At 44.7% G+C, this 18,586-nt stretch overlaps 1 protein-coding gene across 3 annotated transcripts in view; it reads left to right on the top strand.

The window, feature by feature from the left end:
- The first annotated feature begins 10,619 nt into the window (after positions 1–10,619).
- Positions 10,620–18,586, top strand: part of CDK6 (cyclin dependent kinase 6) — a 319,355-nt gene continuing 311,388 nt past the window's right edge. Inside the window, exons 1-2 of one of the 3 annotated variants that reach the window (XM_030200353.1) lie at positions 10,620–10,789; positions 11,881–12,333. In XM_030200353.1, the coding sequence (XP_030056213.1) occupies positions 11,900–12,333 (434 nt within the window). In that variant the 5' untranslated portion in view covers positions 10,620–10,789; positions 11,881–11,899. Of the gene's footprint in view, positions 10,790–11,216; positions 11,320–11,817; positions 12,334–18,586 lie in introns of those variants that run through there. The other 2 variants (XM_030200368.1, XM_030200362.1) reach the window with 2 other exon arrangements.

Genomic DNA, 18,586 nt, shown 5'->3' with positions numbered 1-18,586 from the left:
GTTTTGCTTGGAAAAACATGAAAATGCCAAACTTGTCATTTTTGCATGTTTCAGCGCAGTTTTGCACATTTTCTACATAAAGCCTTGCCTGTGAATAAATTTTGCACCTCAATCCATCAGCCTGTGTCTGAACCTGAGCTGTTTAACTCAGGGGTTCTCAACCCAGTCCTCGGGACACACCTAGCTGGGATACCCGCAATGAATATGCATTAAACAGATTTGCATGCAATGGAGGTAGTGCTTGAAAACTGATCTCATGGATATTCATTATGGATATCCTGAAGACCTGATTTGCTAGGTGTTTCCTGAGGACTGGGTTAAGAACCCCTGTTTTAACTAATTGTTTTAGTGTGCTGTTTTAATGTATATATAAATCCTAATAACTAAATTATAGTTATTTTGCCTCTGGATGAACAGACAGATGGATAGACTGAAGCACCTTATAAGTGCTTTTCAGACATGTTGAAAAGCACTAATAATTCACAAAACTATATCTCAGGATTTTAGTTAGCTTTCTAGGACAGAACAGACAACCCATGGTATAAAAGTTGAGATCCAAAACACTTAGATGTTTAGAAGCTCTTTTTTCCCCACTACATATTGGAGTAACATAATAAATTAAAACATACAAAGAAAAAAACAAGGTTAAATCTAATCCATCTAAGCATTTTTACTTGGATCTTTTAACAAATTGCATCTAAACTGCTTTGGGTGATCATTTTGTTAAGGAAGTCAGTCAAATGGCTAAAATCAGTTTTTAAAAGCTGGTGTTCATATTTCGCTGTCCCTGTGATTTATTGTATGGCACTGTATAACACACTTGAAATTAGAAGCTCCTATGACATGTCATTGTGTCCAAGTCCAACATCATTTTGACCAACTATAATGTATGTACATAAGTACATAAGTAGTGCCATACTGGGAAAGACCAAAGGTCCATCTAGCCCAGCATCCTGTCACCGACAGTGGCCAATCCAGGTCAAGGGCACCTGGCACGCTCCCCAAACGTAAAAACATTCCAGACAAGTTATACCTAAAAATGCGGAATTTTTCCAAGTCCATTTAATAGCGGTCTATGGACTTGTCCTTTAGGAATCTATCTAACCCCTTTTTAAACTCCGTCAAGCTAACCGCCCGTACCACGTTCTCCGGCAACGCATTCCAGAGTCTAATTACACGTTGGGTGAAGAAAAATTTTCTCCGATTCGTTTTAAATTTACCACACTGTAGCTTCAACTCATGCCCTCTAGTCCTAGTATTTTTGGATAGCGTGAACAGTCGCTTCACATCCACCCGATCCATTCCACTCATTATTTTATACACTTCTATCATATCTCCCCTCAGCCGTCTCTTCTCCAAGCTGAAAAGCCCTAGCCTTCTCAGCCTCTCTTCGTAGGAAAGTCGTCCCATCCCCACTATCATTTTCGTCGCCCTTCGCTGTACCTTTTCCAATTCTACTATATCTTTTTGAGATACGGAGACCAGTACTGAACACAATACTCCAGGTGCGGTCGCACCATGGAGCGATACAACGGCATTATAACATCCGCACACCTGGACTCCATACCCTTCCTAATAACACCCAACATTCTATTCGCTTTCCTAGCCGCAGCAGCACACTGAGCAGAAGGTTTCAGCGTATCATCGACGACGACACCCAGATCCCTTTCTTGATCCGTAACTCCTAACGCGGAACCTTGCAAGACGTAGCTATAATTCGGGTTCCTCTTACCCACATGCATCACTTTGCACTTGTCAACATTGAACTTCATCTGCCACTTGCACGCCCATTCTCCCAGTCTCGCAAGGTCCTCCTGTAATCGTTCACATTCCTCCTGCGACTTGACGACCCTGAATAATTTTGTGTCATCGGCGAATTTAATTACCTCACTAGTTATTCCCATCTCTAGGTCATTTATAAATACATTAAAAGCAACGGACCCAGCACAGACCCCTGCGGGACCCCACTAACTACCCTCCTCCACTGAGAATACTGGCCACGCAATCCTACTCTCTGCTTCCTATCTTTCAACCAGTTCTTAATCCATAATAATACCCTACCTCCGATTCCATGACTCTGCAATTTCTTCAGGAGTCTTTCGTGCGGCACTTTGTCAACGCCTTCTGAAAATCCAGATATACAATATCAACCGGCTCCCCATTGTCCACATGTGGTCATAGATCAAGTCAGATTGGGTAAGAGAGGGGGGACATTAAAAGCATTTTGTGGCGAAAGGAACAACATTGGATATACTTGTTGGACACAGTGGAACCGAAAGGTTTAAATAAGAACATTGAATGGAATGCTTACTATTGATTTGATACTGGCCACTCCTTGAGGTGTGGCTTTGTTGCTGATTGGCCGGGCCAACTTGTTGAGCGATTGGTCAGTCCAGGACGTTCATCACGCTTTAAGGTTTAAATACCTTGGTGTTGAGGAATCTCACTGCGTCACCTTTGTGAAATTAGTGACTACAATGAAATCCTTTTTGTTTTGGAGTTTGGTATTTGGATTTATTGTGGCGCCCTTCCTGAGGCAGCCAGAAACTTGGCGAAACAAAGTGCACTTGTCGAGGGTGTCACGAGTTTACATTGGATTGCTGAGGGTGTCACAAGTTTACGTCAGATTGCTGGAACACCTCTCCAGTTAAGCTGTGGACAGCCTAATTTTCCGGGGGCCACTTCAGCCTTTAGTTAAGTACTGTTGGTTTTTCAGATTTATAAGGGTTACAGCTGAACAATTATCTGAATAAACACACAATCCCCAAGTGTAGAGGGGATGTTTGGCTGATAATAGGTGGTTTTGGGATATATAGAGAGTTTAGGCGTGTATCAGAGTGTGCACACGGGAAGTTCCTGTACATTGAATGATTCATGTAGAGTCGTGTACAGTCCTTATTGGGTTTATCCCGTTTAATTGGTTTGGTGTAAGGTGTCTCTCACTATGTTAAAATATAGGAGGAAAAAAGAGATCCAAGATGGCCGCAAGCTGTTAGGTTTTTGCGACTCTCGCTCCTAAAAATAAAAGAAATGCCTAAACGAAGAGGGAGACTAGCGGGTAGGGCTTCCCCGCTAACTCCCTCATTACCTGGTCCGATGGATCGATATTTGAGATCGCAGGGAGTTCACCGTGATGGCGGTTCGCTTCCAGAGGTGCGCACCGGCGAAACGGAGACTTCAGCGCTCTCTGGCTTTGAAGTAACTCTCAGCCCCGCCGAACGCATTCCCCCTCCCCAGCCGATTGGCGCCAGCTCTTTCCTCCTGATTCGACGGGGTCCACTCCCGCAGAGGTTAGGGGCCCAGAAGATCGCCGAATCAAAGCCTCACTTACTACTGAGGTGGGACTGGAGAGCAGTTTGTCCGTGGAAACGTCGCAAACCGAGGGGAGAGGAGCAGAGGGGCAGAGTGAGGACCGAGACCAGCCTGTAAGGTTTGAACTTCCTAAAGAATTATGACTAGACCAAAAGATGTGACATTAGAAGCTTTGTGGGACCTGGTTTCCAACCTAGGACAAGTTTTCCTCAAGCAGATAAATGATGTCCAGCCTAAAGTTAAATCTCTTGAAAGTAACCTGGTGGTACAAGAGGAACAGATTAAAGATTTGAATGGGAAATTTGTTAACTTGGATCAGAGAACTATGAAGCTTGAAACGGCACAACCTATTATGATGAAAGATTTGACGAATCTTAGAGACAAAATGGAATCTTTGATAATTACACTAAAAATCATAACCTAAGATTTGTCAACTTTCCTAGACTTCAAAATGTTGCTCCTATGGATATGTTGAAACACTATATGGGTGAAAATTTACTAATTCCTGAACAGAACTTACCGCCAATGACTATGGTTTACTATATTCCTGGGAAAGGAACCACTCAACCCGAAACTCCGATAAATGTCTCTCTCTTGCTTGAGACTTCAGATACCGAATTAGCAACTGCAGCTACATTGGTGGCTACAGTTGCACTATTATTACCAGACAAGAATTGGATCTTTCGTCTGTTTTTCCGAAATAAAGATAAACCCTTTTTGGGTTTAAAAGTTTTACTTTTTCCTGATGTCTCCAAAGAGACACGACGACGAAGGAAACAATTCCTGCTCCTTAGGCCTGAAGTTTTACACTTGGGGGGGTACCTTCTTTCTAAGATACCCCTGCAAGTGTATAATAAAGTTTAAGGAAAAAAATATGTATTTACAGAGCCGTCTCATGTATCTTCACTCATAACCTCAGTGAAAATGGAATAAGCGTTAATTATAAGTGTTTGCTCTACTTAACAGTATTTGTATAATTTCTTTTTCTGATTAACCTTTAGATAATTTGTTTCCAGTATTTTCCTGAAATCTTGGATCACATGTATGGACTTGAGCATAGGCGGTCGGTGGCCCAACTGTTTGGGGAGGCTAAAGGGGGCGTGGTTAGGGGTGTAGTCAGGGGTGGGGCTTATAGCCACAATTAACACAGAAAGAAATAAGTAAAAATAAAATAGTCACAATACCTTTTATTAAATTTAGATATTAGATATGTATCATATGTCAAGAATAAAGTGGTTGCTCAAGCATATACTAACCACAATCGCTCAACTGCAAAACAGTATGCACAAATTTGTGCAAAAACACACTCAGAACCTTACTGTACCATAACACTAGGCAGACCCTAATACACCAATATACCACCCATATAGAAAATGCAGACCGTCAACAATATGAAACAAGGGATCATAATATCACAATTCTCATGTAGAGCCACAAACACCCTTTTAGGGTGGATAGTGTTCACAATGAGCTCCTTTTATTAACAACTATATGTAGATCCTTCAAGAGGTAGTGTGTCATGATTTAGGCTCTAAAACCCCTTTCCGATGTGTTTGGTACCATCTCAGTAATGCCATTACACAATCTCTCCACTGCAAAACACTATACACAAACTTGTGCAAAAACACACTCATAACCTTAGCAAACCATAACAGCACTAATTCCAAGGACAGAACGAGCTACAACCTTATGCGTGGAAAGGTAGCACTGTAATTACACCGGGCTCTAAAACACCAGTACACAACCTATTGAAACAACAAAAAAAAAAAGGGCTGTAAATACTACACACTAGTAGAATACTGCACCTTGATTACACATGAAAAACACATGACACAACAGATATGAAGGCAAAACTGGAAAGTTACCTCAATAAGTCAGACTCAACATGCAGCAATACTAAAAAAATTGAAACTTACATGCAAAATATCACAGATGCATATTTCCAAAAGCTGACATATTCCAGTTAATAAATTCTGAATAAAATACTTTTTTCTACCTTTGTTGTCTGATCATTTATTTTTTCTATTCTTTGGTCCCAGTGTCTTCTTTCCATTTGATATTTTTTCTCTCAACATGTTCACCATCCTCCTGTGTCCTTATGCGTCCTGTCTACCATCTTTTGCCCTGTCCCTATCCTTTCTCCAGTTTCAGCATCTGCCCTCAAAGTGTTCCAATCCAGCCCTTAAATTCAGCAATTTCCCCTCCACCCAAATCCAGCATGTCCCCCCTCCATCCATGTGCATGAACTTCCTCTGTCTTTCCTCCCCTCCATCCATGTCCAGCATTTCTCCTCTCTCCCTTCCACTCCATCCGTGTGCATCTCCTTCCTTTGTCTTTCCTTCCTTCCATCCTTGTCCAACATTTCTCCTCTCTTCCCTCCCCTCCATCCATCCATGTCTTTCTCTTCTACCCTTCCATCCAGTATCATCCCTCTTTCTCTCTCCATCCTTCTACCCATTACCCTCTCCCAATCCTTCCGTCTATTGTCTCCCTCTCCTTCCATCCATTGTCTCCCTCTATCTCCCCTTCCTTCTAAACAGTTCTCTCTCTCGACCCTTTTCCATTCAGCATGTCCTCTCTATCCCCATCCTTCCAGTGTCTTTCCTCTTTACCTCCCTACCCTTACGTCCAGTGTCTTCCCTCTTTCTGCCCCCTCCTTCCAGCATTTTCCCTCTTACTCCCTCCTTTCATTCAGCATTTCTCCATCTGACAGCTAGGGTCTCCCCCAGTTTCTCCCCAGCAGCTTCTCTCTCTCTCCCCCCCCCCCATCTTTCCACTAATCTCTCTCTCTCCTCTTCCATCCAGCATCTTCTCTCTGGCTCTCCCATGCTCTCTTCCATGTCCCCTCTTTCTCTCCCCATCTCTCTCTGGCTCTCCCCTGCTCTCTTCCATGTCCCCTCTTTCTCTCCCCATCTCTCTCTGGCTCTCCCCTGCTCTCTTCCATGTCCCCTTTTTCGCTCCCCATCTCTCTCTGGCTCTCCCATGCTCTCTTCCATGTCCCCTCTTTCTCTCCCCATCTCTCTCTCCCTGGCTCTCTCCTGCTCTTTTGCATGTCCCTGGCTCTCCCACTGCACTTTTCCACTTTCTCTCTCTCTCCTCCAGCATCCTCATGCATCCCACCTTTCTCTTCCCTCCCCTTCTTGCTCCCAACACTCTCACTCCTTTCTCCATCCCCCTTTTCCTATTCCCTGCCATTGCTTTCCTTCCTCCCTCTTCCCCTTAGATGTGGCACCTCACATCTTCCTATCTCCACCCCCTTTCCCTTTGGTCTGGCAGCTGGCTGGCATGATGCATCGTCTCTCCCCCACCCCCCCCCCCCCGGACTAGTTCGGTATCGCTATCCCCCTCCGCTCCTGTCATGTGTTTGAACATCGAGGATTCCTTCCGGTAGCAGCAGAATCGGCAATGATGTAAGCGCTGCTTTCAGCCTGCCCCAGAAGCCTTCTCTGGACAGCGTCCCTCCTACACGGGAAACTGTACAGAGAGTGCTTCCGGGGCAGGCTGAAAGCAGCGCTTACATCATTGCCGATTCTGCTGCTACCGGAAGGAATCCTCGACGTTCAAAGACGACGTGATAGGACAGGAGCGGAGGGGGAGAGCGATATTGCAGTAGTCGGGGGGTGGCGGTAATGATCGCGCGGTCTACGGGAGGGAGGGAGATGTTCAAGGCAGCGGGAGGTGCACCCGGGGTGGTCCGGTCCGGTCCGCCCTTGCTGCACTTCTGGCTGGGGAGGCTTAGCCTCCCCAAGCCTCTTATACCGGGCGCCTATGGACTTGAGTATAGTTTTCCTGTTAATGTGAAGCTTAAGCTTCACTTTTTTTTCCTGTTTATTATTTTTACATAATTTGTAGATTATTAGATACTTTTCCTGAACAAGAGGATTGTCTTGTAAAATATTGGATAATATTAATAAATATATAAATAAAAAAAATATATAGGAGGAAAAGAGTTTTTTAAATCATCCGATTTTCTCATTTATAAGTGAGTATTTGCATATGGTTCTTTTTTCTCCTTACTGGGACCAATGATATTATCTTACTCCTAATTCGATAGTGGTTTTCGCAATACTATATGCATTTTCCCTATCTGGAGCTTTGAGGTTCCTTTTTGTGTAATTTGATATCCCGGATTTCTTTACTGGAATCCTTTTTATACCTAGGGGAGACACCTACAAACTGATCTTTCAAACTTCCTTGAGTTTTTGGAAAATATAAAAAGAGCAATTTACAAAGCCACACTCTCAGCCAAGATGGTGGGCAAATCAGAGATCCAAATAGACTTAGACCCAACTTAAAACGGTAGACAAACTCAAAATATACACTACTCTATTCATCTTATTTCTTCTGAGCACTTTCCTCCAGGTCTATTATTTTTAATCCTAATATATTTTCTTATTTTTTATATTTATGCTTTCTTTAAACATGTGCACCTTTTATTGTGATATTTTGGTTTATAAAGCCTCCTTTGCCATCCCCACTCTTCAGTTATTCTGCTTCAGTACAGTCTGGATTTAACTTTCCCACAGAGGAAATTGAAATGCATTCCATGTGAGCTTCAGACACACTGAAGTAAATGTGTTTCAAACAAAGAATTCATTCCAAACTCATTTGCCAGAAAATTGGAGGCCCTTAGTGTATAGCTTGACATTACACAATGCGATGCCTGCACAAGATTTTGATAAGGATCGACCCATCTGTATCTAGATTTAGTTAGATTTGTAATAGTGGGAGAGACAAGGCAAGGAGGCATTCACAACTTCCTAGCTTAATTTTGCTGTAAAATGCCCTGGCTAAAACACAACTGAATTATGCAAGGAATGTAAATGATTTAATTGTACAATGTATGTATTATTAGGATCTATTTTCTGTCTTTTTTAAGAAATTCACTCAGTTTATATCAACGCCACTTTTGAATTTAAAAATCTTTCTAGTATCAAATCAGAAATATGATAAAACAATTAGAGCATAAGGAGAATCTTTATTTTAGTAAAAGACTTTAAAAATGCCTGTTAATTTCAGCTTTCCATTTTCTGGGAGTGGTTAGACCAACATGAAAACTCCAAAACAGAAATAAAAATAAAAAAAAATAAATCTGAAAACTATCTGCATATGTTGGGAAAAGGAACTGGGAAAACGATCTCCCAATGAAAGCAGTATGATAGTGACAAGATCTGTTAGTTCTTCTCACCTGTTTTTCAATGTTAGTGCGTGGGATTGCTGCACGGTAGGCCACTTTTTACCGTGGCGGGGAAAAGGGTTTTTTAAAAACATGTATTACCTGAGCCTTTACCGCCACCTCTTTAGAAGTCAGTAAGGGCTGACAAGCTAACCCAGTGATAATCAAGCAGTGCGTGGCAATGTGCCCGCGCTGCCTGATTACCGCCGCAAATGCCTACTCCCCGCCCCCCTGAACTAGAAATTAAAAATTATTTTCTAGCGTGGGAAATGGTGTGCAGCAAACACAGAACTACTACTTGGCGCCTGGGTGCACCCAGCGATAGTGCTGTTTTGCCGTACGCTACCTGTATGGTAGCCCTACCGCTACTATCCCTCCTCTCAGTACCCTTCTCCACCACCGCCAACTCCAGGCTCCGCCCTTTCTGCCTCGCCTCACCCTATGCTTGGAATAAACTCCCTGAGCCCATACGCCAAGCCCTCTCCCTGCCCATCTTCAAATCCTTACTCAAAGCCCACCTCTTCAATGTCGCCTTCGGCACATAACCATTACACCTCTATTCAGGAACTCTAGACTGCCCCAACTTGACATTTCGTCCTTTAGATTGTAAGCTCCTTTGAGCAGGGACTGTCCTTCTTTGTTAATCTGTACTGCGTTGCGTAACCCTTGTAGCGCTTTAGAAATGTTAAGTAGTAGTAGTACTTGATAAAAGGGTCCCTTAGCTACGTTACGTTTGGGGTGGCTGTATATATAGTACACTGTTTTATCTGGCTCTGCACTATTTTAAGAGCTTGGTTAGATAGTATTAGCCACCTTAAAATGCAGTTCTTTGGTATTTCTCTTTCCTTACAAATGGCATCTTACATTAAGGGCTTGCCTGGGGGTATCAACCAAGCCGCACAAACACTACTAAGAAACATCACGCTTGACTTTTCCTACTATTTGTTCAAATATATGATAAAAAGACTAACAGCTGATCAAGGGATTCCATGGTTGAAGACAATATGTAGCTTCTTCCAAAATATATCTGGTGTTCCTCGCCATCATGAGAAAGGCAAGGACAAATCAAACTCGGGTATACATATAAAGTATCACATACCATGTAAAATGAGTTTATCTTGGGCAGACTGGATGGACCGTACAGGTCTTTATCTGCCATCATTTACTATGTTACTATGTAGCATGCCAGTATAGGAAAGCTCAAGTGTGCCCAAGGGTCAGGAGGTTAGACCAGCATTTACAATGCCAACCTAAGAGTGTTTCCATTTAGAAACACCAAGATCTTCTGCTTATCTACTGGACTATATGTAAGGCTCCAGCGTTACAGGGTTCCCTATATTCAGGAATAAGAGTACATTTGAGATGTTAAAATACTCAAAATAAATTACTCAAGTTTGAAATGCCTGGCTGCAGCAGTTTCAGATGTTAATCTTATAGCTGCTTCAACTTAAGATATTTAGAGGATGTAGTATCTTTTAATGAGCCAATCAAAATAAATTAGACATACAGTTGAATGTTCAGGGGCTTGTGGGTCTTTCCTTCAGGCATCACTCCAAGTAAGATGTAGTAAACCTATCCTAAGATGGAGGTCAACCATAGGCTCCAGCTTGAGAGTTGAAATGTTGAAAAAGAGCAGAACCAGTTCAAAGCATTGTATACAATTTTTAGATTTCCTCAAAACCTTTAATAGTGCCTGAGAAGGCAAAATTTGTCTGATCAAAGTAAAGCTTTAAAAATGTGTAAAATAAAGATATGCCTGCAAGTATATAAATACAGTTTTCAAAATAGACACATATATATGAGTATGTACATGTTGAACCATACGCCGTTTAGAACTAGCCTTCTGGGATTCTTTTCCTTTTGGCAGAGGCACATGAAAGATTTCATTGAGTGCAAAGACAGAGAGCAGAGACAGAAAGCAGGAGGCGGCAGAAGTCTTTGTAGTCGGAGTGGAATGCGGAAATGTTAAAGCAGTATGTCAAACTTTTTTTTTTTTGAAGCAGGGTCAAGTCACATTCAGCCAGCGTGGGAAAGCAACAACAACAAAAAAAAAAATAAAAACTAGGAAAAAAGTGCACTGCTGCTTCTCCCAGACCAGCAACTAAAAGGGGGGGGGGGGGGCGAGAGAAAGAAGTAAAAACAAATCTTACTACTAGAAAACGCATATCACAGAAAAATTAGGGGCCTCGGGATTGCATGACCAGGTTTTGATCTGTAGAATAAAGTTTGGAGTAACTTCGAGCTGTATGTTTTAAATGAGAAAACCCGAAGCTTTTTGCAGTGTGTGCCTAGCTAGAGAGTGGGTGTTGAGAGCAGCAGTGTTCTGCGGCTACCTGTGTGGCCCAGGCTGGGAACATGAACTGCAAAATCTTTAGTCCTTCACACTTTCCATGGAAACTCTGGAGAACCTTCCTTGAAGAGTAATTTGCTTTAATACACGCAGCGATCGGGGGTGGTGGTGGGTGTTCTTGCGTATCATCAGACAGAATACATTTCAGTTTAATTCATGAATGCGATCATTGAATATAATTCTATCTTAAATCCATTGCAAACATCCTCCTAACGTTAACATATTACATGTTGTTAATCTTTTGAAAGATGATCGCCAAATATGATGTAATTTATTTTGTACTTAATATTAATAAATGCATCACTTAGGCACCGCTGCTCTTCGCACGTGTACTTGCAAGGGCAAGTAGTTACATTCCATTTCGAGCCCGATCGATCACATCTGCCTTTTCGGTTGATTCTCTTGTTACTGTCGGTCATTGTGCAGATTTCACCGTCGGAAATAATTAATACTTCGACGTGTTATTTCGGCAGAGATAAATGTAAGTCATAGCAGTAATACAGGAGCATGCAGCTTTAGCCAGTCCTGTTAACTATCCATGTAACTGTCCCGTATGGGGCTAAATCATAGGGATTATCAAGACTCCAGTACTTTTGTAATATGAATTTCCTTGCATGTAACCTGGCCAAGCCTGTCAACTGTAGTTGCACCGTTCGTCTGTTTAGAGCAAAAGCACCAGCACCTTACGATTCCATTACCCTATTCTGATCTAGCATGGACCTACTTCTGAAAATGATAGCGCACCATCTAACAAAAATCGGCGAGGTCGAGGTACCCGAACACTCCCCAGGCTCCCGGTGAGATAATGTCCGAACTGGCAGCGCCTCCCCGAATCCAAGGGAGACAATTTAAAACTATGTGGGGGTAAAATTAAAAGAGGGCACGCGTGTGCGGGCGAATTCTATGTAAATAGAATGTGACATCAACATAAAAAGGCTGCTACTACGGCAAAGCTAAATCTAAAGCGGAGCTCGGGCAGTTTTCTACAGTACTGCCGTGCCGATCCGCATTTCTTAAGTGAAACCAAAAAAGTCTGACTTAGCAGCGTGCAAGAAGCTTAAATGAACGATGTGGTGTTTTGTTTGCCCCTTTTTTCAGACGACCTGCCCTGCCATGTTAAAGCGGACACTCTGAAGCTGCCCTCGGCCCGGCAGTGGGGCGGAAGAGCCGGCACTGCAGCCAGTCCCAGGGAGAGTTCCGCGCCTGCGGCGGCTGGGCGCGAGGCGGGCGCTTCCGCACGCGCACACAGGGAGGCAGAGAGCGCCATGGAGAAGGACGGCCAGGCCGCCGAGCAGCAGTACGAATGCGTGGCCGAAATCGGCGAGGGCGCCTACGGCAAGGTGTTTAAGGCCCGCGACCTGAAGAACGGGGGCCGCTTCGTGGCGCTGAAGCGGGTGCGGGTGCAGACGAGCGAGGAGGGCATGCCGCTGTCCACCATCCGGGAGGTGGCGGTGCTGAGGCACTTGGAGACCTTCGAGCACCCGAACGTGGTCAGGTGAGTGAGCCCGCCCTGCGACAGGGGGGAGGGGGAAGGGTTGAACCCGGCACGTGCCCAGGTGCGAGGCGCCATCCTGTCCGCACGAGCACGAGAGGGGGGGTTCAAAAACCTGTGAGAAGGACCTCTGTGGGAAAAGTGTCCAGAGGTTTAGGAGAGTCATTCGAATGTGGCTAACATTTGAAGTCTGGAGAATGGAAGGAACTTTGGGTTCTGTCAAAAAACCTAGGGGCCGATGCTGAGAACCTGTACAGCCTATTAACGCTCTGGACTAGCGCTGCTGGCATTGATCTGCGCAGAAGACTTTAGCGCAGGAAACAACACGTGTGCCACAGATGGCCATCTATTGTATTTAAATGTAGTCAAATGGATGTGAATAAGGTCATTTGCTATGCCCTCCCAGGCATAGGAGCCAACGCTGTGGGTGCTTGAGCACCCTCAATTATTGAGAAAATTCCTTGTATGTGTCCAGGGAGGGGTTATTTCCTCTGGGCTTAGCACCCCCAATAATTTTGAAAAGTTGGCTCCTATGTGAGTCCCAGGGGCCTTTTTACTAACCAGGGGCTTAACGCACGCCAGTCCAGAACTACCGCTGGACTACTGCAGGAGCCCAGCAGTAGTTCCCATTACTAGGCGCATGCCATTTCCGGTGCTACAATAATACATCTTTTTTTTGTAGCGCCGGAACTTAACCAGCGGTAATCGTTGCTGCTGGGTTAGCGCGGGAGCCCTTATCACCATCTCAATGGATGGTGGTAAGGGTTCCCTCCTGAAATGGCTATGCAGTATAAGTGTTTCACTTACTGCATGGCCATTTCTTTCCCTCAGAAAGACAGCCTTTTACCTGCTGCAGTAAAAGGGGGCCATAGCGCATGTCAAAACACACACGCAGATGCTAGTACAGGCCCCCTTTTACTGCCGCTTAGTAAAAGGACCCCCCAATGCTCATAGAACAGCGTACAAACAAACCCTGCTCTTACTACTGGAAAAGTAAGGCCAGCTCAGAGCTGTGTTTGAGGGTTTGAAGAGAGGATTTCTTGTGATTTTCTCTTTAAAATCTGCTGGTTTTCATTTATTTTCAAAGCAGAAGAAAGCCTATGCAAGCGTCTAGGTGCTGATGCTGAAAACATGTGTATGAGTCTGAGCAAACCCAAAAGCGAAAGCACACACTGGTGCCGTTTTCTGTGCTTAAATATAAGCCTTTCAAGTAGGAAAACAATTTGAAAAGCTTACGTTTAAAGGCGCAGAAGAACACCGCCAGTGTGTGCTTCACTTCAGGGTTTGTCTGCCTTCTGCGCACAAGAGCCGTGCTTACCGCAAAGTCTTGTGCACATGTGTCAGTCACGGTCCTCCCCTTTACTTTCGGTCTCACAGCACACAATTTGAATTCCATTAACTTTGAGCATGGAGGACTATTTTTCTACGCTGTTCCTGCAGTATGGGGCGGTTGCTGTTTCCTATAGCAACTGGAGCTTTGAGCATCAGGGCCTTAGAGTGAAAGTTGGAGTGATTGAGAATTTCATAGGAGGTTTGGATCCCAGTGAACCTGGGGAACAGTTGAGTTCTTTGTAGGCTGGATATCATATTGGTCCAGCAGAGACATCAGCCAAATATGCAGCCAATGAACTTTAGAGTCTACAGTGACCTATGCTTGAAGAAGGAAATTATGTGGTACCCAAACTTATGTAAATTGACAGAACTAGATGGCACCTTATAGATTAACTGGTTTATTGAGGCATGAGTTTTAAAAGACCAGACTCCTTAGATTTGTCAAAAGAGGTATCAAACTTACAAAGGGGTCCTTTTACTAAACTGCAGTAAGTGCTAGCACGCGCTTACCACAGCTTAAAATGGTTTCCTGAGGGATGCGCTCAAGCATTCTGAAGTAATTTTCAAATCTGTGCGTGCAAATCGCATGCTAAAAAATATTTTAATTTTATTGCAGAGGGGTGTGTGTCTGGGACGGAGGAGGCGTTTCTGCGCTAATCAGCGCATCTATATTACCGTATGCTAACTGATTAGTGCACAGGATTATTGTGCGAGCTCTTACTGCCTGCAAAATAGTGTTGGTAAATGCTCATGTACTAATATTTTTAATGACCACATGCTAATGGCAAAATTAGCGCATGGACATTAATTTAAAAAATAGAAAAATAGTTAATTTTCCGGCTGCGGTAAAAATGGCCTTAGTACTAGGAAAGACCCGCATAAGGTTGTGCTGATGCCACTTAAAGCTAAAACTGCACAACTAATTCCTACACTCTTCTAGTGCTTTTGAGGCATGGTGGAAAGAACAGTTTAACTTGTGTTTGCACGATTTGCTTTATGTTGACCAAATCATAAACTGCATAGTGAATCAAACATTGTCATGATAGCAAGAAAGTGCAGGCAGTCTATGTTTACTTTCTTAGCTGAGTACAACTTATTTACAGGTTCTTAATACAACTGCTGTGCAAGAAACAAAAGTTTGTTAAGAAATGTGGAGATGGAAACAGATCTCAGCAATTAAAGTCTGTCTCCAAACCGTTTATACATTTAGAAACCCAAGTTTCATACCAATTAATCCTTATTGGAAACATCATAAAAATGTTGGATACGAAATTTAACCAGTAAGATTTCATTTAACAGCAGTGGTATTTATGAAAAAAAAACAAGTTTAAATAAACATTGTAAACATAATATAAACAAAAATGAATCAGGAATTCTCTCTAATCCTTCTAATTTTCAGATATATTATCACAAACAGCTACTTTTATTTGAAAATCCTCTCAAGATTCGCATGCACTAGGAGTAAGAACTACTATTGGGCTTCCCTGGGAGCCCGACGGTAGGGTCAGATCACTGCTGCCACCAAGCCGGCGCTACTGCTACTGCTACCGCCCTTTTGTAAAAGGCCCTTAAATCCACAATGATTTGTCTAAAATTACAAGCCAAAGTCTTTAATTTTAGACAAATCATTGTGGATTTAAGGGCCTTTACAAAAGGGCGGTAGCAGTAGCGCCGGCTTGGTGCGCAGTGATCTGACCCTACCGTCGGGCTCCCAGGGAAGCCCAATAGTAGTTCTTACTCCTGGTGCATGCGAATTCTGACGCTAGAAAATATTTTTAAAATTTCTAGCGCAGGCTACTGCTGGAGCCCCAGTGGTAAAGGCTCTCTCAGAAATGGCCACACGTAAGTATTTAACACCGCATGGCCATTTCCTTATTAAAAAAAAAAGCGCCCATTTATTGTGGCAATAAAAGGGGGCCTATGCCAATGTCAACGCAGGGGCCCCTTTAATGCCATTCGGTAAAAAGGGGTCTTTACTGAGCAGTGTGCGTTAATCTTTTCTTCTGGATAATTAGATTCTTCACTGTGCTTTTTATTGGCTTCCACATACCAGAAGATAACCTTATTTTGACAACACCAGAGTATTCTTTCTTATTCATAGGATGTTAAGGCATACAGTCCGTTGTCAGTATTTACGATGGCATGGTTCCCCCAAAATTGTGAACAGCAAATATCAAAAAGTGTACTTATGGGAAATGGGGTATGGGAGAAAGCACACCATGCAAAAAAACCTTGATGACCTTAGTAGTGCGCAGAGCAACAGCATGCGAAGAGAACAAACTATCACCCACTCTGTGTCGCATAGAAGGGTCTACCATATCCTTGCTACCACCAGCAGAAACTCTTGCTGTCATAAATCTCATTCTTTCATGTGGCTCCTATTTTTCTTTTATATCCCCCTTCCTGCTCAGCGAAAGTTGGCGCTTTAGCTGAAAGAGCAGAGGGGTGCGTAGTGATTCTCTATGGGTTAGTCATTTAAATGTCAATCACAAACCACACTCCAGGATTTGAGTTGAAGGAGGGGTTAATTTGCTTCAGCAGGACCCAAGTGTGTTCAGCTTCCTGCCATCAAGTTAATCCAGTCTTCCATGGCGTCCCACAGATCAATCCAGAGACTTGTGGTTTGTGTCCTTCTACCAGCAGGTGGAGATAGAGAGAGAACCTCCGAGGTTTGCTATATGTGACCTGTGCAGCCAGCTGAACCTCAGTATTCTCTATCTAGCAGGTGGAGGGACATCTCTATGCAGCTCTGGTTTGATCTGGCTACTGGTGTCCTTTGGGCCTAGTTTAGCACAGACAGGGGTGAGTGGCTGTTTGCAGCTTGTGGTGTACACCTGTGGTGCCAGGTCCCTCCCGGTCTCCCCCTACCTTTTCTCTGTCCGCCCGGGCTGTTGGCCTGATTGGATGTTTCCTTCTCTCCTGACAAAAAAAAAAAGATAAGAGACTTTGTTTTGTTAATCATACGAAGGAACTAGACGTTCTGACGAGTCAGTTTTGGGGCAGGCATTTGTGGAGCATGTCAGTGCGTTCTGAGGCAGGTAAGCGCTGCTCCCGGTGTGGGGACCGGAGAACAGCATCAGGGGAGTGTGAGTCCTGCTGCCGACAGCCCGCAGCGGGTGTCCAGCGTGACGGGGGGTTCCCTAAGGCGTCTGGTGAGTCGGAAGTGCAGGGATAGTTTCGGCGGTTTCTTCGGGGCAGTTAGTGCAGCGCGCGTTGTCCGGCGCCATTTTTTCCTCTCAGGCGCAACCCACTCTGCACTGGCGGTTGATAGACAAAAGGCGCAGCGTGCTTCTGTGCACAGGCTTCGATGGAGGGAAGCGATGTACAGGGAGCAGGGAGTCCCTTGCAGTTCCTTTTTCCCCGGATTTTGTTTTATTAATGCACAATGCCTTTCTTTTGAAGAAGTCAGGAGCTTCTCTTCAGGCAGCCCATCTCTCTCCTCAGCAAACTTCGTTGCAGCAGCCTCTCAGTCTTTCCTGCCAAAACATCCCCAGGTGGAGATTTTGGATCCCGAGGAGCTATCTGACACAGATGGCCCGGTTTTGTCTCCAGGCTCTCCCTCAGCATCTTTGGATTTGGCAGATGAGGTCACCCTGCCCTCTGAGGAGGGGATGATCCGACGACTGCCCGCCTTTTTCATAGGGAAGAGCTTCCCTCCCTGATTGTTAGGGCTTTTGAGGTTTTGGCCATTTCCCCCCTGAATCGTCAGGGGGAACAGGTCCAGTGCCCTCTATTATGCCTGGCACCAAATGCCCACCTCGTTCCTTTCATGTGCATGAGGCCATGAAGATCCTTATTTCTGTGCAGTGGGATACGCCGGACAATGGGCTTAAGGTTGCTTAGAGCTATGTCGTGTCCTTTACATGCTACCTGCTCCTGACTTAGACTTGCTGAAGGTCCCTACGGTGGATTCCTTAATCACAGCGGTCACTAAGAAAACCACTCTCCTTGTGGAGGGTGGCACGGCGCTCAAGGACCCTCAGGATCGTAAGTTGGAGACGTGCTTGAAGCTGTCCTTTGAAGTAGCAGCCCTTTCCCTGCAGGCCTCAGTTTGTGGCTCCTATGCGGCGCGGGGCATGCTTATCGTGGTTACAGAAAGCCTCCGGTTTAGCATTCCTTGTGGATCTTCTTATGATCTTTTGAGGGCTTCGGCGAAGGAGGTTTCCCTAGCGGTCACCGCGCGTCGCTGGCTGTGGTTGCAGCATTGGGCTGCAGACGTGACCTCTAAGCTCGTGTTTAGCAAGGCTTCCTTTAGGGGAAAGCTTTTGTTTGGGACAGACTTAGAACAGATTGTGAAGGACCTCGGTGACTCTAAGGGCCTGCGCCTCCAGGAGGAGAGACCAAGTTTGTATGACAGGCGGGACTTAGACCTAAGTTTAGGGATACATGGCGTTACCTTCCAGGTCGCGGGGCCTCTTTTCAGAGAGCAAGGTCTTCTCAGAGGCCTCAGCCCTTTCAAGGTGACATGCAGGCCTTCCTTTCTGGTAACAGAAAACAGCCTGCAGCCAGGTCCACCCAATGATGGGGCTCTGGTCCATATCCAGCCGGTTATTGGGGGCAGACTGGCCCTATTCCTGGTGGAGTGGACCAGGTAACATTCGACGAATGGATCTTGGGGTTATCAGAGACGGCTACAAGTTAGAATTGGCTCGTCTGATAGTAGACTCTTTTCTGGAATCTCCTTGCAAATGTCCCGCCAAGGTGCGGGCCGTTCGACACACTCTCCTCACTTACAACGGCTGGGTGCTGTCCAGCCTGTACCTCCCCAGCAGAAAGAGGGTGCGGTCGATACTCCATTTATTTTGTGGTGCCAAAAAAGGGCGGTTCTTGGCGACCAGTCTTAGAGTGCGTCGACAGGTCCTTACGGGTTCGGCTTTTTCCGCAACCCTCCTGATCGGTGATCGCTGCGGTGCAGCCAGGGGAG

Source organism: Microcaecilia unicolor, chromosome 1 (genome assembly GCF_901765095.1).
Source record: "Microcaecilia unicolor chromosome 1, aMicUni1.1, whole genome shotgun sequence".
Lineage (NCBI taxonomy): Eukaryota > Metazoa > Chordata > Amphibia > Gymnophiona > Siphonopidae > Microcaecilia > Microcaecilia unicolor.
Note: the sequence above shows the minus strand (reverse complement) of the source record. Positions and strands in the feature narration are given on the sequence as shown.